General features: G+C 40.0%; 1 protein-coding gene and 1 pseudogene across 1 annotated transcript in view; one reads left to right on the top strand and one right to left on the bottom strand.

The window, feature by feature from the left end:
- Positions 1 to 945: 945 nt before the first annotated feature.
- On the bottom strand, positions 946 to 1,740 carry LOC104678506 (annotated as a pseudogene).
- Positions 1,741 to 2,009: 269 nt separating this feature from the next.
- AFDN (afadin, adherens junction formation factor) overlaps positions 2,010 to 26,634 on the top strand; it is a 142,286-nt gene continuing 117,661 nt past the window's right edge. The window contains 1 exon segment of the mRNA XM_030928608.1: positions 2,010 to 2,316. Within this exon segment, the coding sequence (XP_030784468.1) occupies positions 2,212 to 2,316 (105 nt within the window). The 5' untranslated portion in view covers positions 2,010 to 2,211.

Here is a 26,634-nt window from a genome sequence, read left to right as displayed (position 1 = left end):
GCTGTGCGGGCACGGGGATGCTCACACAGTAAAAACTCGAGTCTATCGAGAAGCACAGGAATTGAAAGGCATAAAGAAACCGAGTGCTACAACATGAAGATGCCATTTAGACACAGATGCTTTTCTGCACTTCACCACACTTTAAGAAAGAAGACTAGCGATCTATTGCATAATTCATTCCCCCATGGCACTGGTTCAACACCCCAGGCTCCTCTGCTGAGAAGCCTCCTTATGTAGCTGTACTGGACAAGTGCAGTAGAAAAGGCAGAACCCAGTGAGGATGACAGAATTCTCTAATTGTCTGCAAAAGAGGAAATCCAGTTGGTGGAGAGAAAAATTATTTCCACACTGGAAAAAAAAGTAATGACAAAAATAAAAAGGCTTTGTCAAATATAGTTCACTCTTCTCATTACTTGCCTTAGTGTTTCAAAGATAAACGCTTTTTTGTTACAACACATCACAGATAACGTAAGAACGCAACTTCGCCTGACTGAACACTGCATGGGGCGACTGCTGGGATGTGTTCTGCAGCCAAAACAAAGAGTGGGGGAGGGGAGGAGCAGTTACAAAAAAGACACCTAATTAAAAAAAAGGCCTACAATTCACAAAGCTTGCTACTGAAATTAATTTCAGGTTTCCACGTCCACGTACAGGTACAGGATTTAAAATGACGCTCACGCGGCATCTCTCAGGGCCAACAGGGGCGCATCAAAGCTTCCCTTCGACGTTTATTAACTCTGCAGTCCGTTCTCTACATCTGCGAAGGATTTGCAGATAACAATGTGTCTGAGAGAAGAGGCGTTTTCTAAGGAGACACACAAAGGCAGTGGGAACCTCCAACCTTACTCAGCGAGAGGAACACCGCACAGCAGTGTGGGGGCTCGAACACCCCGGGAGCAGCGGGGCGCGGTCCGGAAAACATGACACTTGAAATGCACACAAAGCCTAATAACGTATCCTCCTCGGAAGAAAACAGCTTGAAAAGGTCAGCTTCGAAGTAACCCCAGCAGGAAGGAATCACCCTGGAAGAAACACGCAGCAGCCCCAGGGCAATGCGCGGGTTGGAGGAGCAGCGAGCGCGGGAAGCGCAAGGCCCTTCGGAGGGCGCCGCACTCGCACTGCCCTCCGTACCTGTACCGCCACGCCCACCTGTCCCCTGCTGGGCCCAGCATCGACCATTTAGACCCTGCACCACCCGTCAGGACCTAACCTAGCACCGCCCGTCCGGAACCAGCACCGCCCGTCCAGATCCAGCACCGCCCACTTGGATACGGCACCGCCCGTCCAGACCCAGACCCGCCCGTCCGGACCGAATCCAGTACCGCCCCTCGGACCCAGCGCCGCCCATTTAGACCCTGCACTGCCAGTCCGAACCGAACCTAACACAGTCCATCGAATCCACCGCCGGTCCAGACCCAGACCTGCCAGTCCGTACCGAACCCAGCACCGTCCATCGGACCCAGCACCGCCAGTGCGGACCCAGCACCGCCAGTCCAGATCCATCACCACCCATTTGGACCCAGTACCGCCCGTCCCCGCCCGTCCGGACCGAATCCAACACCGCCCATCGGACCCAGCACTGCCAGTCCGAACCGAATGTAGCACCGCCCATCGGACTCATCACTGCCCGTCCAGATCCAGCAACGCCCAGTTGGATCCAGCACCGCCCGTCCAGACACAGCACCACGCGTCCGGACTGAACATAGCACCATCCGTCGGACCCAGCACCGCCCATTTAGATCCAGCAGCGCGCGTCCGAACCGAACCTAGCACCGTTGGTCTGGACAGAACCCGGCACCGCCGCTCTGGACCTACCACCACCAGTCCAGACCGAACCCTAGCACCGCGTGGGGCCCGCCCTCGGGTGCCTCCCTCCCTGGCGGCCCCGGCAGCAGCACCTAGCGGAGCAGCCCGGAGGTGCGGCGGCGGCGCGCGGGCGGCGGCGCGCACGGCGGGCGGGGGCGCGCACGGCGGCGGGCGGGGCGCGGGAGGGTGCGGGCGCCGGGCGCACACCGGCCGGCGGGGCTGAGGCGGCGCGGCGCGGCGGGGACTGAGCCCCAGGCGGAGGCCGAGTCGGAGGACGCAGCGCGGGCGCGGAGGCGGAGGCGGCCGGCGAGGGACGGCGAGGGGCGGCGGATCCCCGCAGACCTGTCGTCCTCGGCCCGTCCTCCGGCCCCGGCCCCGCGCGGCTGAGGAGGCGCGGCCGGGACCATGTCGGCGGGCGGCCGTGACGAGGAGCGGCGGAAGCTGGCGGACATCATCCACCACTGGAACGCCAACCGGCTGGACCTGTTCGAGATCAGCCAGCCGACCGAGGTGAGCGCCGCGGGGCGCGGGGCCTGCGCGACCCCCGCCCGCCGCGCCCCGCCCCTCCCCCTCTGCCGCCGCCCGCCAGCCGCGGACCCGCCCTCCCTTCCCCCTCCCCCACTCCTCCCCTTCTCTCCCCTCCCCCTCCCCCAGGCCCACCGCGGGCCCCGGCGTCCCCCGCAGCCCCCGTCCCCTTGCCGCGGTGTATCCCGGGGTCGCGGGGGCTGGCGGGGCGCGGCAGTCACCTGTTCCCCTCTCTGGCCGCTCACCTGGTGGCTCACCTGGGCCGCCGCCCCCACCGCCGCGAGCGCGGCGCGGCCCCGGCCTGATCCCCAGCGGCGCGGGGGGCGCGGCGGCGCGCGGGGCAGGCGCTCTCCACCTGCAGCCGGGTTCTGGCTCGCGGCGCCCCTTCGCCGTGGCCGGGATGGAACCTGTGAGGCGCGCTGTGCTTCGGGTTCACAAACTTGCAGGCTGCCAGCTGGGAGGGGAAAGTCAGTATCACAAAGTTCGGGAGCTGCGGTTTCCCTGATGGCACAGGCCCGGAATCGGACTCCCCCGAGGCAAGGCGTGCCTGCTCCACCTTTGGGGCTGCGAGGAAGGGCCCTCTGCGGTGGCCTCTGCCCGGAGGGAGGCGCCGGCCCCGGGCTGGCTCCCTGAGAGGAGGAGGAAATCACGCTCTCTCCTGGCCTGGTAACAATGGGGGTTGTTTATAACAAAGCTGCTGAAAGCGTTCCGAGCAGCTTTTAAAAAAGTGTGTGAGTCCAAGTCCGCCAGGAAGGCTCTGTGGAGAGGGGAGGGAGGTGAAGGATCAGGGAGCAACGCTGTAAATCGCTCCGCCAGGGTCGGTTCCGCGCCCTCTTCATTCGGTGGCTGCACAGACTTTAATAGCATAAAAAACGTTTCACTCAAGTTTTGTGCCTGTTTAGGAAATCATTTTAATAGCGTGTATTTTTGATTTGTTGTAATAGGTGATTTATAGTTAACACTTCCTATAAAATACTAGCTCCTAGGCAACAGAACGGGTTTGGCAAATTTGAACATTCTTAAGAAATTTATTCCTTTTATCATTAAATTCCACTGTATATTTTTGAGAAAATTTGACTATTGCTTCTCTGATTTCTTGATTTTTTGCCAGTCATGGGAAGGACTCTATTTCTTCTGTCTTCGTCTGTGCCTGTGACTGCACTTGACGTGGGTAGCTAGCCATTTGTCTTAATCCTTAGTTGAATACTGACACACATCATTAGGCTCAGGTTGCCAATTTGAGCATAGATGTTATGTTAAGTTACTCCTGATTCATTCATCTCCTGTAATGATTTTACGAGTTAGGTTCTAGTAAGCGAGTTAGTATATGTACTTAAGTGTTCGTTCATAGACTAGTACATCTTTAGAAAGGGGGCATAATTTAGTTTCAGGATTATGCTTTCTTTCAGAATAATGAATTCATTTTTCTTGTTATCACAAGTTAAAAAAATGACCATAAAACATTTTCTTGGTATGTAGTTTTTTTTGTTTGAATGGATTTTTTTTTTTTTTTTTTTTTTTTGTGAGAGATTTTTCAAGTTTGGTTTAAGGAATCTTTTTTCAGTTTAATAAAGAGAATTCAGCTTTTTGGGATTTTGAATTGAGTTAGCATTTTAAAAAAATCTCAAATCAGAAACATGGTTCATTGATTTAAATTCTATTTTAAGCACTCAGTTGAAACTTTCTTAGTGATATGACGAGTTATTAAAATTGGCCTGTCATTTGGAAAGCTATTTTTTCAGTTATACTGTAGGTGAAAGTTTGCTGTGTACATACATTGAAGCAAAACAAGAATTGAAGGACTTGGAAAAAAAGAAGATGTGTTATTTCATTTACTATTTTTTCTCCCTGCTTATATCTGAACATTTCTATTTTTAGAAATTATTTTTCAGAATTGTATTAGAAGCCTTTCATAATGAAATGAATTGGTTTTTAAGAATGTCCGTATGTTGGTTTTTTAGGTTTTTCACTATATGGTGGCTGGCTCACACTTTCTATTTTGTTTTCTCCAGAACCTTCCTGTACTATTAAATTTATTCAGGTCCTAGTTAAGCTTTGCATTTAACATATTGTATCTTTTATTACGATGTAGGTAAACTTAATATGAGTAATTCAGCCAGTATTTCAAGGCCAACAGTTTCAATTTGCTATGTCTAAGCTCGTGTGAATTTTTTTTTTTTTAACCATCTAATGATTATTTTTAGTCTATTTGGCCATCACAAGTTCAGTTTTTTAGTTTTCTGCAAGAACAGAGGCATTGTGCTGGTCCTTATCAGATGTTCAGTAGATGTTGAACAAATTCACTGCAGGAGTTGATTTGTAGAAATAAGATTTAAGTCTTGTATTTATTTACTTGGATAATCTTTTTATGCGTATGAGTATAGTTGTGGGTTTTCTTTTGTTTGTTGGTTTTTTTTTTTTCTGGTACAGTGATCAGTATCTATTTTCAAATTTTATAACTTCATTAATCATCTGTGATTGGTGATTTCAGGCAGCTTTGATAACCACTGATAATTTTGTGGTTTCTGTGTTTAGGAAGATGATAAACTTGGTTTTTTGGATTACATTCTTTTTTTAAGAAAATTAGAGTATGTTTTAACATCATCTTGGCTAAGTTTGCATTTTCCTTTGTATTCACATTTGTATGTAAAAGAAGGGCTTCCAAAGAATAAGCAGGCTGTCACTGGAGTATTTTTCAGGCTCTTTGTCACTTGGATCCTAGATTCATTTGGAATTTGTAAAATGAGAGTTGATTTAAACCTAATGTTATTTTATAACCAGGAGATTGATGCTAAGCTAACTTAATGTCTTGATTACTATGAAAAACTGTAGCCCACAGAAACTCCTTAAAGTATGTATAGTCCTTCCTTTGCTTATTTTTAATGTTATGGCTTGTTTTCTTTTAGGGATTCCTGGTTAATTATGACAGCAGAGTCCTTTTAATCTTTCCTGTCACCTCCTCAGAAGAGGGCTTCTCTGGTTATCTAAAGTTCTCCCTGTTGGTTTTAATGTACCATGACTTGTCATTGCCGTTGGTATGTCTGTCTCCCTCTCTTACTACATGAAGGCAAGAGTGTAGAATTTTCTTGAATAATTGTTCTGTGTATTGCATGGTAGGGGCTCAATAAATACTGTGTGGAAAGAATGTCAAATATAGCCTTCATGGTATATACCTTTATTCATGAGAAAATATGGGATATATGCTTTCTAAAAATTTAGTGGAGTTTATTAGTCCAGTGAATATTTACATTTTCATGTCTTATTCTTAGTTTTGCAGGAAGCTTACACTTAAATGCAGAAATTATGCTAGGTAATTGACTGTTTAGCTTCATGAGATACTTCTTAAAGTCATTTATTTTTATTGAATTTATTGCCTTCTTCTTGCCCTAATGGTGAAAATAATCCAGAATTTATGTGGATACCTACATATGTTTTATTACAGGTGAATACATTACATTTTAATGCTCCGATTAATCAAGAAGTAATGTGGTGATTCATGTTTTCCAGAGATGTGTGTAAGAAATAACTTTGTCAGCAGAGGTAGGGTAGGAAGTCTTCAGGTGAAGTGGTAATAATTGCATAACTTATAGCCGTATCTATATTCCAGAGTAATATATAGCTTGTGACTATGCTTTATCATACAACTGAACTATATTTGAAACTTTTTTTTGTTTTGTTTTGTTTTTGAGTTGGAGTCTCACTCTCTCGCCCAGGCTGGAGTGCAATGGCGCGATCTCAGCTCACTGCAACTCCGCCTTCCAGGTTCAAGTGATTCTTGTGCCTCAGCTACCTGAGTAGCTGGCATTACAAGTATGTGCCACATCTGGCTACCTTTTGTATTTTTAGTAGAGACAGGGTTTTGCCATGTTGGCCAGGCTGGTCTCGAACTCCTAGTCCTCAGGTGATCTGCCTGGCCTCCCAAAGTCCTGGGATTACAGGCGTGAGCCACTGTGCCTGGCTGTCAATGGTTGTATCTTTAAACATTGGTACTGCTGAAGATCTCTTTCTGGTGACTAATGTTATAATGAGATGGATGATTGCCATTTAGTATTTATAGGCATCTCTATTTTTTATTTTTGATAAGTTGAATCTCATTGGTGGTTATAACCTTTTAAAAATCTTTATTTCCTTTAATAACTGGTTAAGTTTTATGTTTGATTCGGTGTGTTCTTCTGAGTCTGAGGGACAACTCTTATCTAACAGTGTTGAGTCATCTTAAGTTGAAACTACATCTAGTCAAGTTTCAATTTGCTGTCCTCCTGCTAGTGAAAATTAATTTTATTTTTCATAATTTGTAGACCTCGTGGAAAATAAGTATAACTATAGACTTTTATAACACTATCAAACTGTGACTGTGGTTAAATTAATAGTGGCAGAATAGCAGAAATGGGTCTTTCATATTCTTGAAAAATAGGGATCATAAGTGATCAGATATGATACCAAATTGGTGGGAAGCTTAAGAAACGTTTATGCTTGTCGTTAAGGATTTGATTGAGCAATTGTAGTATATAAAGCATTATTTCTGGGTGTTGGTTAATATGGTGGCATAGACTAATTTGTTTATAAACAGTTTTACTGTAAAGACTTGAATTTTGGTGTAATGTCAGTATGTACTAATAAGTAATATAGCATTTATTTTGATATAAATATGTTTGTTTATTATAAATAAAATGTGTATGCAGATAGCAGTTATTGAACATATGAGACTGAACTTCTCAGTTGAAAATTATTTTCAGGTTAGATAGAGTCTTGATTTCTGCTGTTGTTCAAATGTTTGCTATTTCTGTTAGTTTTCTGGCTGATTGTATATAGGATATACCCATTCACCTTGTAGATACTGAAGACAGGGATCAAATGTATCTGTCTGACCTACATTTACACTTGTAAGTTGGATACTAAGCAGTGTGCCAAATCCCACAGACCCTTGAACCAGTTCTGGGTGTGTCAGAGTTGGCTAACACTGATGTGCTGATAGGGCCTGAAAATCTACTGGTGGGCTTCCAGTTCATGTCTCCGTATGTAGGAGTTCATAGCAGGTGTGTGCATGTTCTCAAAATTGCACCATCTTTATTCATGATTAGAAGACTTTTCTTAACATTTCTCATTGTGTGTAACTGGGCTAAAGCAGGCTGAGAAGGTGGTAAGGGAGATCTTTGCCCAGCTCAAGTCAGCTGGTTGAGATTTTATTCTAGCAATCATAAAAACATAAAATTCACTGATCATTTTGATGTATGTGATTGACCAAAACCATATTAGAATTTAATTTAGAAAGTGAATGTGCTTAATAAAGTGAAAATAAACATATAGAGAGGTGGTTCAAATATAAGCAGGAAGGTATTTTCCCAGTATGTTTCCAAAAGTAAAGAATAATTTGAAGTTTTATACTTTACAAATTTGTTCGTATATGTCATGAGTGAAACTTTTGAGGAATTGAAATGGAATAGTTTACTATGGCTGCAAAAGAGCCAAAATTTTTGTGCTTTTGCCCACAAGAAATTTAATGTTAAAATTGTGTGGCTTACAGAAAATAAGAAATGTCAATCTTGGTTGCACATGTTTACATTTTGCTATGTTTTTAGGCTGAATATACACAACTTGCTTTACCTTGTGTCACTCCTTTCTAGTTACAGTGGCCATATGGAACCCTGTGAGTGCAAGTGGGCACTATTAATCATTATACCAGGACAATAGGCATAAACTGGAGTTGTCTCCTTTAACTCTAGGTATGAGCAGGGTGGACTTGCTGGCACTGTTTTTTCAGTTTCTGCAGTTTCAAACTTCCTGAAGTTTATTAGTGCCCGATTGACCTAGGCTGACAGGACAAGACCATTTTCACGGAATATTCAGACATTTTTTTGTGTGTTTTGAAAACCATCTTCCTCTTCGGTAGGGTGGAAGCAGGCGGAAAAGTACATATTGCAGCTGAGGCTAGCTCTAGTCTAGCTCTGCCACCGGACTACAGTAACAACAGCAGGCTAGGTTGTTTCCAAATGAGGAAGTCGTGCGTTTTGCCTCCTAAAACTCCACCTGAAAGTACTTTTGATTTTCAGAACAGAAGAAAGATTGACCCAACATTTAAGATCCGTGAAAAAAATGCTCATTTGTTACTGTTGTTTGGGGGGTGTTTTATTGGCTGAGTGGTGCAGTGGGCTGTTTTATTCAGAATCCTAGCAAGTTCTCTTGCTTGATTTCATACATGTTCTATTAAAGGAAAATCAGGCAGTTTCTGCTCTTTGCAAACTTAAAACTTTTGGTTCTTCCAAGAATTTACTTTCTCTTTATTCTTGTTTGCTCATAGTGGTACTTTCCATTGTGGCCTACTTATTATTCTAGTTCCTGATTTTTTATAGGAGAATCACCAAAAATTCAGTTATTTTTTTCACTGTTACCAGCTTTTGGTACTGAGATTTGAGATTGCCAGTTTCACCCGTCTTCTTTGGCTTTGGTTCTGTATATTAAGTAGAGAAAATGAAATGGGAGTAACAATATGATCACTCTCAGACACTATCCACTATTTTTAAAACATTATATTTTTAAAGTTTCATAACCTCTTATAAACATGCTTAGTATAAAATTCATAGATTGGGAAGATATCTTTCAAATGTTATTTTAAATATTGTTATTGTTATCCAAATAAACTTCTGAGTGCTGCAGACTCCTAAATGCTCATGCAGTATACCATGATTTTACATAGGTTGCAAAGAACATTTGTTTTTCAATAATATGATTTTACGTGAACTTTTAAATGAGTTATTAGGTTACATTACATTACACTTTTTATGTTAATTGCATTGGCAGAAACCTGGAATTTTTTAAAAAATTGTTTTATTTCTGTAGGTTTTTGGAGAACAGGTAGTATCTGGTTACATGAGTAAGTTCTTTAGTGGTGATCTGTGAGATTTTAGTGCACCCATCACCCATGCAGTATACACTGAACCCAGTTAGTAGTCTTTTATCTCTCACCCCTTTCCCACCCTTTCCCCTGAGTCCCCGAAGTCCATCATGTCATTCTTACGCCTTTGTATTTTCATAAGTGCTCGCACTTAGGAGTGAGAACATACGGTATTTGGTTTTCCATTCTTCAGTTACTTCACTTAGAATAGTAGTCTCCAGTCCCATCCAGGTTGCTGTGCATGCCATTTATTTGAATGATTTTTTGTTGTTGCTGTTGTTTTTGGTTTTTTTTTTTTTTTGGAAGGGTATAAAACATGATAGATGGAACAGTGGAGATATATCTTGAATAACAAGTCACGGTGCATCGCGCCATGAAAACACCCCTCCTGCCACCCATGGAATGATTATTTTTAAGAGACATTGGGAATAAAATCAGTTGTGTCAAGGATTCTAATTTGAGCTTACTTTATTTTCATTTCTGCTATCCTCCTTTGGAAGATTCTTATAAATACTTTTCATACTCTACATAGTGGAGTGGATTACATCCCTGTAATCCCAGCACTTTGGGAGGCCAAGGCAGGAGTATTCCTTGAACCCAAAAGTTTGTGACCAGTCTGGGCAACACAGTGAGATCCCGTCTCTACCAAAAAAAAAAACTAACAAGCAGGGTGGCACATAACCTATGTTCCCAGCTTTTTGGGAGGCTGAGACAGGATGAAGCCCAGGAGGTCAAGGCTGCAGTGAGCTGTGAAGGAGCCACTGCACTCCACTGCAGCCTGGGTGACAGAGTGAGACCCTGTCTCAAAAAAAAAAATTGTCTGCTTTGCACTTTGAATGGTTCTTTTACTCACGTGTGATTTTGTTCCCTCATGTTGATTAGGAAAAATTGATTCACTGAGTTATGCAAATCTACTAAATGTTGACAAATTTCCTTAAAGAATATCAAAATGTTAACTTTTGTTAATATCACCACTGATCTCATCAGAAAAATTATAAATATAGGGAAGCTCTCAAACTCTCAGTAGTGGATACAAGTTTTTTTAGAATTTTCATTTCAGAGCTCAAATTTTATTATTGACATCCCTGTCATAGGTAGCACTTGGAGAAATAAGCTTGCTTTATTCATTTTTGACAAAATATCTGTCAAATATCCAAGCCTAAATAAGCACAGTTGTTCTTTCAAGTGAAAAAATGGTGTTCCATGAAAGAAGTGACTGATTCAATTCACAACTTAAACAATTGCTGAAATACTTTTTTTTGAGACAGCCATCAAGCTGTGGTATGCAGAAGTAGAAAGGCTTTATGTACGCCCATTTTGGCACATAATTGAACAAACAAACATGTACTCAGTTTTCAAGGAAATCAGTCTTTTTTTCTGTTGTATCAAAGACATTCTTAAGTGAAACTGGCTTTTTAAAGAAGTTCGCATAGCAGCAAAACATACATTTTGTATATAGCGCATTTTGATGCTACTGCCTTGATGTGGTGCTATGGTGCCATCAGCTATACTCATCATTGCTTTGACCATTCATGCAAATTCCAACAAAATGAGAAAGGTTAATACTGTCCAAGTATTATTAAGAAAATAGTTTTGATCTCACGGATGACCTGAAAGGGTCTCAGGGAACCTTGGGGATTCATGGACTGCAGTTTATGAGCTGCTGCCCTAGAATGTTTAGTGATGTGTTTTAGGGCTGATTTAAAAAATATGTGTGTTCTAAGGTAGATATTATGGTGTTTTCCAAGTAAGGCTATGATGTAAATGTATAATATCTTAAAATGTGAACATAGGGCTCATTATTATGGAAGGATACATTTCAACATAGTTATTTTACGCATTATGTATTTTCTGTATTTATAATGCCTCCTTTTAATTTTTAGTTATCAGTGCTAAGATGTACACATTTACATTTTTGTTACTTGAGAATACTGGCCACAAGCTATTAGCTAGAGTGATGACCATCAACTTTTATTACTTGAATTCACTTGGGATATGACCTAAGCCACACCTAGCTATGGGACATTTTCAAGTTCTACTTATAGATCTTGTAGTTCAGGGAGCAGTGGCATCTCATGTATTCAGCACAATGTGGAGTTATGCTGTTGTTTAATGTGGCTTAGACCTTCCTTCTGGCACTTGTCTGCCCTTTCAGTCTCCGTCCCCCAAATATAAACTCTTGAGTTACGCCAACCATTGGCTGTCTAAGGACGTCTTTTTTTCCTACTATGTTTAGTTGTGTTTTCCCTTAGCTTATTTCGTGAGAAACAGACACACAAACACAGACAGTATTTTATGTTCTAAGACCCATTATGCACATATGGGTTTTTAATACTTCAAAATAATATGTGGATATATTAAAAAAAAAGTGTGATAAAAACAGAATGAGTACTGCATTTATATTTAAGATTAGCATCACTTAAGACTAGTTTTATTTCTACTTAGTGGCACCTTGTTTTGCACAAAATATATTGTGTTGTTAATTTATGGATGAGTGCAAATGCATTTTGAGTTTTCGAGTCACCAATTTAATGATTATAGTTAGCATTACTAAACTATTATGATGGTACACAATTTTTAACCATTTGGTGAAACATGCTTATTATGATGGTACACAATTTTTAACCATTTAGTAAATCATGCTTATTAGCAAACTTTGTTTTAGTTTATCAGGACAATTAATACAGATAAAAAAAAATCCTAGTCGGTGAATATATGAATTTGTAATGATTCTTTTGTAAATCAGCTAAGCTTTTGCTTATTCAGGAGAAGTCTGCCAGGAGTACCATGGACAGTGTTTTTACTGCATTTAACGTTTAGGACCTCGAATATTTAAAAATGTGTTTTTAATTTAAGATTGGCAAAGGTGACTTCAGTGAGTTCATAGTACAATTAATGTGGTTTTTGTGCCAAACTTGCTGATATTAATTTATAAGAAATTTTATTACCTTCATGACATTGTTAGTTTTGAGAATAGTGAAGGACAGTGAAATTAAGACTAGTAAATCAGGAAAAACATTTAAAAAATTATATTTTATGGCTGATTTTATTTTATTATTATCATACTTTAAGTTCTAGGGTACATGTGCATAATGTGCAGGTTTGTTACATATGTACACTTGTGCCATGTTGGTGTGCTGCAACCATCAACTCGTCAGCACCCATCAATTCGTTATTTATATCATGTATAACTCCCCAATGCATTCCCTCCCCCCTCCCCATGATAGGCCCCAGTGTGTGATGTTCCCCTTCCCGAGTCCAAGTGATCTCATTGTTCAATTCCCACCTATGAGTGAGAACATGCGGTGTTTGGTTTTCAGTTCTTGTGATAGTTTGCTGAGAATGATGGTTTCCAGCTGCATCCATGTCCCTACAAAGGACGCAAACTCATCCTTTTTGATGGCTGCATAGTATTCCATGGTGTATATGTGCCACATTTTCTTAATCCAGTCTGTCACAGATGGACATTTGGGTTGATTCCAAGTCTTTGCTATTGTGAATAGTTATGGCTGATTTTTAAAGTATATTCTTGAACATGTGAGCTAGTATGTTTGCTTCACTATAGTAAGATACATTTAAAAAATATTTGCTTCTTTCCATTATTCAAATATGCTTATTTTAGAGCATTTGGAAAAATACAAACAGAAATAAAGGTAACAAATTACCCAGTGTTCTACCATCTGAAGAAATGAGTTGCTTTTCAGGCTTTTTTTTTTTTTTAACATTTTATTTTATTTTGGAAAAAAGTTTGTATATATGTTGAGCTTTATCTGCTTATTAGTTGTTTGCATCTTTAGTACTGAATCGTGTTTCTTAACCAACCATGCATCCGTCAGGAATCTAGTTTTTAAAATCATGTAAGTTATTCTGGTAGTAATTGTAATACATCACATGTAGTGAACACAAGTGATACATTCCTGACATTAGTGTAAATGCTTTGTGTATGTTATCTTTTTACGTTCTCCGAGCAGTCCTGTGAGGTATGTCCTTTTGCTGTTCCCATTTCTGGATGAAGAATCCAAGGCACAGGAAGATTAAATAACTTGCTTAAGGGTATGCAAAACTAGTAAGCCACAGAACAATGATTGGAACCCACATCCTCTGATTCTGGAACCTTCTCTTAACCACTGTGTTTGTAAAATCCAAAAATTTAAGATCACTGCAATGAAACCAGTGTTTGGAAGTTTTATAGGAAGATAATATCTAAGTAGAAAATTTAGAACATAATTTTCAGGAAGAACCACAGGCGTAATGTGATAAAACATCTCTTCTGTTTTATTTGGATCTTGTACTTACGTGCATATACATGTATCTCACACATAAATATGTGATGTATTGATTTTCATCTAGACTTTTTAAAGCCCTATTATAATTTTATCATTGTAATAGTAGATTCTGTGTTTTGTAGCCAAGGTGACACATGCCGTATTTTATTTTGTAACTATATACAAACCTTGTGTCTTATATAGCAACCAGAAATTGGAATATGAGTGAGGAGTTCAGTGAAGAAGTCTTGATAGCTTCACTGATTACTTTCTTAGGCCTTTGGGAAAGAAAGGAGGGCAAGACTTACCCAGGGTTCAGGTGCCTTTTTGGCAGCATTGGCTGTGATGCTGCATTTGTGGAGATCCTCGTGCCTGCCCTCGCCATCTTGCCCTCTGCCTTAGCCCCTGTCCTCTTACCGGGCTTCCTCTTGGTGCTGCCCTGCCAGACTTTGCTCTGGATGTTGCCCTAGCCCTTCCCTGGTTTGTGCTTACAATTAAACAATAAACAAAATGTGTTTATTCTGTGACTCTTGGAGACTGTTTCTCCTTACGGCCATCACTCAGTTAATTTTGTGTCATAGACTTTTATTTACACATTAACTAGCAATTTTTCCCCAGATAACATTTGAATGTTAACAATCTTCAAGAGATTATCCTTTATTACTAACGGTTACTCAACATCTATTGAACAAATATTTGCATTTCAAGTGAAAAGGGGAGGATCTCAGATACAGTGGCCTCTTGTACCTTCTTACATCCTACAGCCTGTCTTCTCTGGTGATGAGCCTTTGTTTTTTCTTCTTGTAAGAAACAGTGAAGCTTGGCGTGTAGCCCTGGAGGACGTTTCTAGGTAGGAAGTTAGGAATATTTTTCTTTCATGAATCATGGGCACTCTGAATATTTGATTTTAAGAACCATGTGTTAGCCTGTCTGATTTTGTGATGAGAATAAACTAAGAACTACTCATTCTGCTAGTGTTGTAGGATGCTTAGATGCAGGTAACTTCAATTGTTCACCCGCTATATTTTCCTTATTTGTATCGGTTTAATGTAGCATTTGCCTTTAGATTCTTGAGGCCAATGTTCTTGCATAAAATATAATTTAACTTCAAAAACTTTTTTTTTTTTAAACCAAGTGGCACCCAAGCACGAAGTGCTACCTGTTTATAATTTGTGTAGCTTCTGAACAGAAGCTTCTGATGAATCAGTAATGTTAACATTTTATTAGTGTAATGGCATTTTAGATGTTTTATTTTAGTATGTAATTACAAATGCATGTGATTGGTGTCACCAGCTTGATATTTGAGAATCACTTCAGATGTTACATTAAATGTAATGGAAATTATTGTTTTCATGAACTGATGCCTATGAACAGCAAACGTTTTGGAAATAGTTAAGTGCCTGTTTCATGGGCCGAGAAGCTTGGGAAATTCTGTTGCTTTTTTTTTTTTTCAATAATGGCTTAGCCCTGTTACAATTATGGACATTTAAACATTTTTCTTCAATTGTAGGGATTTATCTGAGGATAATGTACTTATTCATTCAGACTGGTATTTGTTGAGAGCCTGTTAGGAGTCAGACTTTGTCAGAGATGAAGGAATGAAGTAATCTGTGATCTCAAGGGAGGAAGTGAACGGTTATCTAATGAGCTTGCTGTGCCTTAAGAAGAGGGAGCAGTAACAGGCACCGAGATCTGGGGCTTGAGGTTGACTCGTAGCCCTCCCACTCAGTACATGTGTTCCTTTCTGTCTCCGTTTCCACGTTCGCTCACTGAGTGGTCACCCACTGTATGTGAGTTTTGCTGAGCATGCGACACTTAATTGACACATGGTCTTTTTCTCAAAAAGCTCCCATTTCAGTATGAGAGATAAATTGGGGAAAAATGGCAGTAGTATGGTAAATGCTCTGTTTGGGTGGTGGGAATCAGGCACATGTTTACAGACTGGAGTCTTTAGATGAAAAGGAATATTCTGTGGGGAAGGGGACCAGGATTCCTGCAGCAGAGATGTATCCTCTTTGTACCCACTGTGTGTACACACTGTGCTAGCACAGTGGTGCCGTGCTGAGCAAGAGGAGCGCTGCAGCTGCGGCAGAATCTCATTGTGGTGAAAGACAGGCACAGCAGGCAAGCAATGTGTTCAGTGCTGTGAGGAGGGGAGACCTGGTAGGTAGCTCTTGGGCAGTGGACCTTTCCAGGACTTGTCTAGTCAGGGAAGCTTTTAGGAAGTGATGTTCATTCTGAATCCTGAAAAATTTGTAGGAAATAGCTGGGCAAAGGGGTAAGGCTTGAGACCTTGTTTAAAAATAATTCAAATTGGTTGAATCTGTGCACAGACGTGTGTGAATACGCAGGCCCATTTTGTGGCTTGCAGATTGTACTATTCCTAGTTATTCACAGTCCTCCTTGTAAGAGGATTGTATGGCCTTTGCCCTTTTGACATCAGGTTTGACCATGTGACTTTCTTCGGCCAGTGACAGATACTGTTTCTGAGCAGAAGATTGGAGTCTGTTTCATGCTTCTGTCATTGCCTTTTTCTGTCATCCATGAATCAGTGTGTCCCATGCTGGGGCTCATTCTTGAACCGTAGTGCCAGAATGAAGATGACTAGATCAGAGCTCCAGCTACTCACAGAATGATGTTACCATGAGAAAGAAATACAGCTCTGTTGTAAGCTGCTAGGATCTTAGGGCCATGTGTTTTCATAGCATCATGTTGTGACTGAGAAGAATACTATATGTGTGTCTGTGTGTACAAGCAGGTGTACATACTAGTTGGTTTGGGGCTGAGGAGCCAGTTACCAGTTATGAAACCAAAGGTGTAAACCATGGTCAGTTCTTATGGGCCTTGTAAGCCAAGTTAAGAACATTCACGATGAAAGAACATGAGGAGGTTGACAGTTCGGATGGACCTCCCTGCCAGCTGAGTTTGTGGAGTAAAGCGGGGGAAGTTAAGAACATTCGAGATGAAAGAACGTGAGGAGGTTTGCAGTTCAGATGGACCTCCGTGGCAGCTGAGTCTGTGGAGTGAAGGAAGGGCACACTTGAAGGCGGGACCTTCAGGCCTTCTTGCGCTTGTGTCCGTGAGGTGAAGGCCTGAACTAAGGTAACAGGGAAGGAGAACATGAAACTGAAGGAGGTAAATTGGAATTTGGAGACCGATGAGGAGATTGCCTGAGAGAAAGGAAAGCAGTCCAGGGAAACCCCAGTTTTTTGCTTGGCTGCTTTGGGTAGGTGATGGTGCCATTAACCAGAATAAAAAATGTCAGTGATAGATTAGATTTGAGTGAGGAAACAAAAAGTTCTCTTTGAGATGTACCAAATTTGAGGTGCTTATGGATTTCCCAGAGGCATCATCCTGCGTAGGCAGTTAAGAGGAAGAGAGCCAGGGGATTCAGGGTGATTGTGGTAGGTAGCAGGTAGCCAAGGCATAGAGGAAACTACAAGGAAAAAGTTGTGTGAAGAGAGACAAGAACCTAGGACAGAAAGCCTTATAACAAAATATCTTGTGGGCTGGGGAAGGGGAACTGCCTAAGTATACTGGAAGGGAATGGGCATAGAAGTCTAATACAGGAAAAAAATATATATACTGTACAATGATGTCAGAGAGAGGAAAGTTTAGAAAGTGTCACCTACTAAATTTGTCCTCCATGATCTTGCTTTAAAGTTTGTTAAATTGCATTTAATTTAATTTCTACTCTCTGATTTTGCTTTAACGTTTTTTCGGTATCCTCTTAAATGCCCCCTTTCCTAGCATTCTGTAAAGATTCCTATTCTTTGATCATCTGTGATGTCTGTAATATATCAGAGTGTTTCAATTTATGTTGCTAATTTTTTTTCTACTACTGGAAACATTTTTATAATTGTTATCTATTTTACTACTTCAAGAGCCCTCTGAATTCTCACCAATGCCTTTCTTCTGAGATCCCATTCCTCTGGGACTTTGCAGCTGCCCTTTCATTCCTTCTCTCTTACTTCTCTTCCTCTCTGTCCTTTCTTCCTGCCTTCCATTCGCTCATCTTTGGTCTTTTCTGTTCTGTTAAAAGGCACTCAGGTTTTATTTTTTAATTAAAAAAAACTTTGCTAAAGTTTTGTAACTCTTCATGTTTTATCTCATCATTCATTCAACAGACATTTCTACTCCAGCTTCCTGCAAGAATTGTCCCTTTCCCCTATCTGCTCCTGACTCATCTAACCCTTGCCTTTCTTGCTTCTATCCCCAAAACACTCCTAGAACTGCTTTTCTTGATAACCTTGAGCTCCTGATTACCAAAACCAGTTGCCCACTGTGGGACCATAAAAGGCTTTATTTACCGTCCCGTTTTTTTTCTTGGTAATGGTTAATGGTACTAACCTCTTTCTGAAGCTATTCTTTCCTTATCTCCTTTAGTTGATTCCATTTTGCTTGTCTCTCAGGACAGTGTGTATTGTAATGCTGGATTCTCGATGTTCTTCTACTCATTCTCTCAATTAAAAAACGCCCCGTAATTAACTATGGGGCCACAGTGCTGAGGTCAGGGAGGCACATTGATAATGACTCTAGCTGACATAGTATACTTAGCATTTATTGACTTCAAACTGTGTATGCTTATTTAGATATTTAAAAATTTGGCTGGCATTCCTGGGTCACAGGATCCTCTGCAAGATGGGTTGATGGAGGGCCTGATTTCATGGTAACTTCTATTTACTGTGCTGTCTTCCTTCCTCTCCTCTACTAGGATGTATTATTTCACATACTTGGTTTCATCTCACTATGTTGACGTATTGCTTTCATCACAGAATCTGGACTACATATTTCTAGGTGAAGTAATCTAGGTTATGGTTTGCCTATACTAAAATCCAGTATTGATTTCCAATTTTAGATGGGCAGTCAATTGAGAATATTGCTCAGGAAATGCTGGCTTTTGCTGTTTTTCAAGTCCTCTGCCTTGGTGGTTGTCTTTAGCATCTCCAGTGAAGTTTTATAAAAACACGTGAGCTTTTAGTCATTTGCTACTATCTGTAAATAAAGGTATAGAAAACAAAACTAAAACTGTGTTTGATTTTGGTGGCCAGTCTTGGAAGAGAGGAACTGAGGAAATACAATAGCTAATGAGTAGTGGCATAGGATAGGGGAGGAAAATAAATTGAATACTGGAGAGTCAGTAGGAATCAAGTGCACTTGGGGAGCTGACTTATTGGTAGCTGACAAAGTTGGGATTTGACTTATTGCTCCAGTATTCTCTCTCAGATTAGCCTATGTGAAAATATTACCCCCCCATCGTAAACGTGATTGATCTCTTTGCTTCTAGTCCATTCTCTACTCAAATGTTACATTAATTTCCCCAAGATTTCATCACCTAGAGGACTCCAGACTGCTAAAATGCCCCTTTAACAATTCCTGACCTCTTCACCCTACAATATGAGAAGAAAAAGTTGCTCTGGGGAAATCTACTTACAGTCAAGGGTGTGACAATATTCCTCACTGAATTAAGCACTAAGTATAAGAGAGTTGTTTTATTCCTAAGATTGACGAATGGGCATTAGTACATTGTTAATGTACTTAAAAGGGTATTGCACTAAACTTGAGCTCTTTGAGGGCAGAGACCAGGCTGTGTGGTCTTTCAGAGGAGGACACGATGTGCCCAGTGGATAATTGAAGAATGCATGCATTAAGAAATTAATGAAAGTGATCAGTAAGGGCATAACTGTCATACATAAACTCAGCACAGTAAATTTGAAACCTTTTATTTAAAGCTTTAAAAATGTGGCCCCTTGCTGGGCTTGTGTGAATTTCTTTAGAAATTGGATAACTTACAGCAAAAATTTATTACATATAAGTAGCTCATTGCAGATATTCATGATTTGGTAGTACAATGTAAGAAATAATAGATTTATTCTGAGAATATGCTGCTGCTTTTCACCTGGTACTATAATCTGCTCATATAATTAGAACCTTTTGTGTTACCATTTCAATATCTGACTAAAAGAGAAACACCTTCTTGGGATAGTTACTGTTGAAGACTAATGTAAGCTTTTTCAGGTGGGCAGTAACTGACCTGTTTTACTCAAAGGGAAACTTAAGTTTTATAGCAAGAGATATGGAGAGCTTGTATTTATTAAGATTTAGGTGGGTAAAATTTAGTTCATGTGTTTTGAATGGAGTCTTTAGGGTAAATTTGAAGGTCTCCCTTTTGCCTCTGAATTCTGGCTATCCGGACATAGCCACTGTAGTGTCTTTCCCAGTTTTGCTCTGTGGACTCAAAAATGAAGAGAGAGTGTGTGTGTGTGTGAGTGTGTGTGTGTGTTTTGAGATGGGATCTTGCCGTGTTGCTCAGGCTGGTCTCTTAAATCCTGGACTCAGGCAATCCTCCTGCCTCCCAAAGAGCTGGGATTACAGGAATGCAACATTGTAGCACAGCTGTATTTGAATTTTATTTTACAAAAATTGGATCATAGAATATATACTTTTCTGTAACATGCTTTATTAAAGAAATTCTCCCATATTTATATAAAAGTATGTATAAATATAATTCTATCTTTTTAGTAGCTGTATAATCCATGTACTAGTCATTTTCTTAACTATTAATGAACACTATTTCTACAGGTACACTGTTTCAGTAATACTGCTATGAACATTTTTATGCACATATCTTCCTGTACTTGCGTATTTCCATAAAATAGATTCCTATGAGTGGAATTTGAGTCAAAGGCTATACTTGTTGAAAATATTTATAAACTACCAAGTTATTCAAAAGGTAGGGGGCCCTCCAGTTTATATTGCCACTGTTGTGACTATGACCCTTTACCTAACACTGCATATTATAAATTAAACTTTTCAGTCTGATAGGTAAAAAGTAATGTGTCATTGGTTTTAAAATTCATAATTCCTTGTTCATTGTTGAGATTGAGCATTCTTTTCTTTTCTTTTGAGACAGGGGTCTCACTCTGTCACTCAGGCTGGACTGCGGTGGCCTGATCATAGCTCACTGTAGCCTCGACCTCCCAGGCTCAAATGATTCTCACGTCTCAGCCTCCTGAGTCGCTGGGGCTATGGGCATGTGCCACCATGCCCGGCTAATTTTTAAGAAATTTGTATAAAGATGTGGTCTCACTGTGTTGCCTACACTGGTCTTGAACTCTTGGGCTCAGTCTGCCTGCCTCGGCCTCCCAAAAATGCTGGGATTACAGGCATGAGCCACTGCACTTAGCAGGTCATCTTTCATGAATGTTTCTTGCCATCTTTATTTTCTTTCTATGCGAAGTGCCTGTTTTCCTGTAAAGAAATTTGTTTTATTTTCGTCAATTTTTGTGGAAAATCCTTTCTAAATAAACATTTTGACATTTTACTGTGTTTATAAATAGTTTTTCCTACTCAGTCATTTTGGTCTTCTAATTTTATGATATTTTTGCTATTAAATGAATATTTATTTTTCTTTCTTTCTTTCTTTCTTTCTTTCTTTCTTTCTTTCTTTCTTTCTTTCTGTCTGTCTGTCTGTCTGTCTTTCTTGTCTTTCTGTCTTGACAGAGTTTTGCTCTTGTTGCACAGGCTGGAATGCAATGGCACGATCTCGGGTCACTGGCACCTCTGCCTCCCAGGTTCAAGCGATTCTCCTGCTTCAGTCTCCCTAGTAGCTAGAGGTTACAGGCAGATAGTATTTTTAGTAGTGACAGGATTTCGCCATGTTGGTCAGGCTGGTTTCGAACTCCTGACCTCAGGTGATCCGTCAGCCTCGGCCTCCCAAAGTGCTGGGATTACAGGCGTGAGCCACCACGCCTGGCCTAAATGAGTATTTCTTATGGCTTTGTTTTCTTATTTTTAGGGGACTTGAAATTTAAAAAGAGCGAGTGAGCGCTTATTTTTTAAAACCCGAAATATCTTAGTGTCTTAGTCTGTTTTTACACTGGTATAAAGAACTGCCCAAGACTGGGTAATTTTTATAAAGGAATGAAGTTTAGTTGACTCACAGTTCCACATGGCTGGGAGACCTCAGGAAACTTAACAATCATGATGGAAGGCAAAGGAGAAACAGGCACCTTCTTCACAAGGTGTCAGGAGAGAAGTGAGTGCAAGCAGGGGAAATGCCAGATGCTTATAAAACCATCAGATCTCCACTCACTGTCACAAGAACAACATGGGGGAAACTGCCTCCATGATCCAATCACTTCCCTCCCTTGACATATGGGGATTGCAATTGGAGATGAGATTTGGGTGGGGATACACAGCCAAACCATGTCAACTTGAGTTACAACTGATAGCTAGGACCCCATTTCTTTTACATTTAGTAGGTACCAGTTTATCAGAGCCTGGGCGGTCTTTTTTTTCCTTAAATGAGGTTCAAATCTGTTAAACTCTCTATCACTGGACTGCGTGGTATCGGAAGAAGCCTTGGATGTAGGTTTGTTAATGAGATCTTTAAATGTTGACTAGTTTAGGTGTTTGAAGTCCCTAATTTTTAATATGACTACAAAAATACTAAAACAATTTTACTTCAGTGACATATTGAGAAGTTTCTCAAAATGAACTATAGGGGTGTTTTTTTCTTTTTTTGGGATAAATGAACATAAACCAAACTCCCTGAAAACCAGTGCCTGAACTTTTAAAAGTTCAAAAATAAGCCATGAGCTTTGTAGAAATTAGCCTTACTGATAGTTGTAAATAGTTAAGGTTGTCTGATTACCTTATTATTGACTTTTTATTTGTTGTGATGGCTTTCTTTTTCAGTTTTTTCCACAAACATCACAGTAAATAAAATAATTGAAGATTGAAAAAAGAAATATTAAAAAAAAAGTGTTTTGTTTTCTGGTGTATCTTAGAGAACCTTGTATGTGATTTGGGGGAGGAGTATAGGATGTCTAGGAAATGGCATTTTCAGGGGAGTATCTATTAGAAAAGTCATAATTAAAACTCTGAGTTAGTAGAAATCAAATATTGTTTAATTCATCAACTGAATCTGTATTAAGACATTCAATAATTGTATTATTGTTTTGCCAGTTTAGTTATTTGATTGATGCAAACCTGTCATCTCTACAATAAAAAAATAGTGAGGTATGTCTATACTCTGTCAGTTTAAGTTGTTTAATTTTGAAGATGAAAGTTAAATTTTAGAACCCTCTTCATTTGCTTTTTTACCTTAAGTGGGGGTAACTCTTAACTTCACGAAAACCAGTCTCCTCAAAGTCATCAAAGACTTGCATGCTGCCAAATCCAGTCACTTTTTTATCTTCTGATGCAGCAGCAGTTGATCCCATCTTCCATCAAATTCTTCCTTCACTTGGTCTTCCGGACTGGCCTGTTGCCCTGACCTCAGGGTCTGATCCCCGTACACCCTCTTTTCTCCACTTATTCCCTAGGTGAAATACTTCTTTTTTGTGGTTTTAAGTGCTAGTGTATTCCAAATTTACATCTCTAAGTGTGGCCCTTGTTCTGAACTTCAGCCCTATATAACCAGTCCCTCACTGGATAGCTCTACTTAGGTGCACTCTAGGCATCTCAGAGTAAGCCGGTCCAAAACTGAACTCTGATTTCCCACCACCGCACTCTTACCTGTTTCTTCTTCAGCCGTCTCCTAAGTCTTAGTGAACAGCAGCTCACTTTACCAGTTGCTCATGTCCACAGCCTGGCATTCTCTGGATTCCTTTCTTTCTTTCAGACCATGATCATATCTAATCTTAACAGCAGATTCTGTCAGCTCTACTTTCTTTCTTTTTTTTTTTTTTTTTGAGACGGAGTCTCGCTCTGTCACCCGAACTGGAGTGCAGTGGCCGGATCTCAGCTCACTGCAAGCTCCGCCTCCCGGGTTTACGCCATGCTCCTGCCTCAGCCTCCTGAGTAGCTGGGACTACAGGCGCCAGCCACCTCGCCCGGCTAGCTTTTTGTATTTTTTAGTAGAGACGGGGTTTCACCGTGTTAGCCAGGATGGTCTCGAACTCCTGACCTCGTGATCCGCCCGTCTCGGCCTCCCAAAGTGCTGGGATTACAGGCTTGAGCCACCGCGCCCGGCCAAAGCTCTACTTTCAAAATATTTTTATAATTTAACCACTTCTCACCATCTTTGCTTCTTACTACTGAATTAATCCAGGCTAACTTCATCTACCACCTGGGCTATTCCAGTAACCTCTTAGTCTTAATTTAATTTATTTCCGTTGTCTGCCTTTGCCCCTTACTATTTCCTACATAGACATATACTTCTAAACCTTAAGTTAAATAATGTTTCTATTCAGACTCCCCAATTTTTTTTAATCACTCAAAGTGTACCTTGACCTACAAATCTTACTCCTAATACCGTTTTTTCGCTTATAGCAACAAGGAGTCTCCTTGCTATTTGTCAGTTATGCCAACCAGGATTCTGCCTGGGGTTTTAGTACTTGTTCCCTGGGCTTGGAGTGTTCTTTCCCTACAATTAGGCTTTGCTCAAGTATCCCAGAAGTCTTTCTTGATTTACCCTATGTGAAATTGTGAGAGTAGCACTTTGGTGAAACAAGAGCTCCTCCCTAAATGGCAAGCTTTTTGAATACCTTGGCTTGAGTTTGTTCGTAACTATCGTGGTCACATTTCTTTGACAACATGTTTCATGCCTAGCAGCGATTCAGACATTACAACCAGTCTCTTACTTCATTTGATTCCCACATCAGCAAAGGATATATTACTATTATTTACATTTCTTTTAGTTAAATAGCATCCAGAAAATTTAAGGAATTAAGAGTTATAGACATAGCAAAAGGGTTTTCTCTCTCGCTTTCTGCCTCCCCCAAGAAAACTACTGACGTGAAACTTCATATGAGTAGATACAGTTTATTTAACGGCTTTGCAGTATTCTGTTGTCCAAATAAATCGTATTCTATCTCTGTCCTTATCCAGAGATTAATAAATTGTATATACGTTTCCACTGTTACAAATATGGATTTAATGAACACTCTTGTCCATATTTTCTTCTGTATTGATGTAAAATTTTTAGGATGAATGCCTAGAAGTGGAATATTTAGATTCAGATTTTTTAGCTCCTGTGAAATTGATCACTGAAAAGGTTATACCAATTTATATTCCAAACTTCAGTTTTCACCCTCCTCAATATATTCAGATTTGTTGATATGCTCTAAAGTATTTGAAATAATAATTTCAATTTGTTACCCTGATTTCAGTAAGTGAGCATGTTTTTCATATGTTTATCTAGCCTTTACTTCCCTTTAATTGGATTTCTCTTTTTTACAGACTCAGCTGTGTATTAAACAGAATATTCATTTTGTATTCTTTATTGTATAGTACAATGATTACTGATTGTTTAGTCTGCCATGTTGCTGGAACCTGGGTGTGTTCCACCCTTATTTTTATACAGCAGGATGGGACGCAGTGCTGCATAGTGGCTGAAAGTGTGACTTGTTTCACAATTGCCAGAGTATGAATTCTGGCCCACTGGTATTAGCTCTGTGAGCATGGTCAACTTACTTGATCTTTCTTAGGCCCATTTCTGTATCTGTAAGACAGGAACAGTAATAATACCTACCTTATGGGGTTGTTGTGAAAATTGGAGTAGATAATGCATAAAAAGTACTTAGCACAATGTTTAGCATAAGGCAGGCATTTATACTCTTTTTATTTGTAGTGCATTGTCATCATTACTATTTGTTCTTTTTCCTTTCCCTTGATTTTATATGTTTATCTTTATATCATGTAATGTAATTTGTGGGGGAGAAGAGATTTCTAGCAACATGTTTAGGTTTGGTATTGTATGTTCTAGGTTGATTCTGCATTCTTGTTTGTTGCTGTTTCTTATTTTGTGTTCAATTATAGCTAGAAATGATATTATCTTCTTCAAGAGTATCCTTATATGAGATATCTTGAACAGTGTGACGTTATAAAAACAGAATCAGTGATTTTGAGGTTTTTGTTTCATGGAACTTTATACATCTTACCATACCATATTCTGTATCCCTGTCTTTGAGTTCATGACTATTAGGGAATTTGTTCCACAATGTACTTTTTAGAAGTCTGTATGTATATATGTTAGCCTAGGATATTTATTTAACAGTATAGAAGATTCTCAAAAACAAGAATTGAGAATATTATTCTAGTGAACAGAGTGTTTCCATAACATTAAATGAGAATCTGCTTCACTGATTGATTCTTTTCACCATAATACTCTTTTGCAAAGAGAATTAATTAAGAAAACTAATTGAACAGTGAGCTAGTTTCATCAGTGTCACTTTTCCTGTCGAGATTCTATGTTCCTTTTGTAAGTTACTACTGATAAGAATCCTCCTACACAGCTTGACCTCCTTTCAGAAGTCCCTGTGCTGATTTACACAGCTTACCTTTTTGTTTTTCTCATGCCTAGTACTAAGTGACATTCCAATCTGCTGTAGTCATTTGGTAATGCAAAGAGTGAAACTGGAAGGGTAGGCAGGAGGTACCGGTTGGCACCAAATACGCAGTTCAAGATCACTCATGATACCAGGGAGAGAATGTCAGATACTTGAACCAGAACAACATACTGTTTTAGTTTGTAAAATTCGAGTTATAAGGCAGTAATAGTCATGCTACTCTATCTCAAAATTATTTTGTTTCTCGTTTGTTCTTTTCACCTCTGCCCCAACCCTCTCTTTCATGGATGTGTTTTGTGTGAAATGTGAAAGGTCTTAAGATAGTGGAGGCTTGAAAAAACTGCCTGTGTTTTAAAATGTGCTTGTGTTTGTTTCCTAATGCAGTGCTTTGAAGATATTTTAGGTTTAGGTAAGTTGCTTTAAGTTTTGTTTTTCTTAATTGGAGTAGGCTGAGTGCTGTGAATTCAATTTTTAGTGTACTATAAAAAGAAAGTGGAAGCACTTTGATTGTAGGAAGTGTCTTTGAATCACTTGCTATAGTTTGAGTGTTTTCTTGGATGTGAAACTCACTGTAAATCCAAGTAAATGATGTTCGTACACCAATGTTGGTGTATATAATTCGGTACGTTATCTTCATTCAAATTTAGAACCTTATTATTTCACACACTTAAAGAAGAATCTTAGTTGCAGATTCAAGATGAAGATTATAAAACATTTTCTTGGGTTTTCTTTCAGTATTATAATTTTGAGGCTGAATTTAGGAACATGGTTATTTTCTGTAAACACCAAAACATTTTATAATTTTATGTATAGGTTGATTTGGGTAGATCAGTTTTATCATTGGAAATGA

Source organism: Rhinopithecus roxellana, chromosome 4 (assembly GCF_007565055.1).
Source record: "Rhinopithecus roxellana isolate Shanxi Qingling chromosome 4, ASM756505v1, whole genome shotgun sequence".
Classification (NCBI taxonomy): domain Eukaryota; kingdom Metazoa; phylum Chordata; class Mammalia; order Primates; family Cercopithecidae; genus Rhinopithecus; species Rhinopithecus roxellana.
This window is presented reverse-complemented; position numbering and strand designations above follow the sequence as displayed.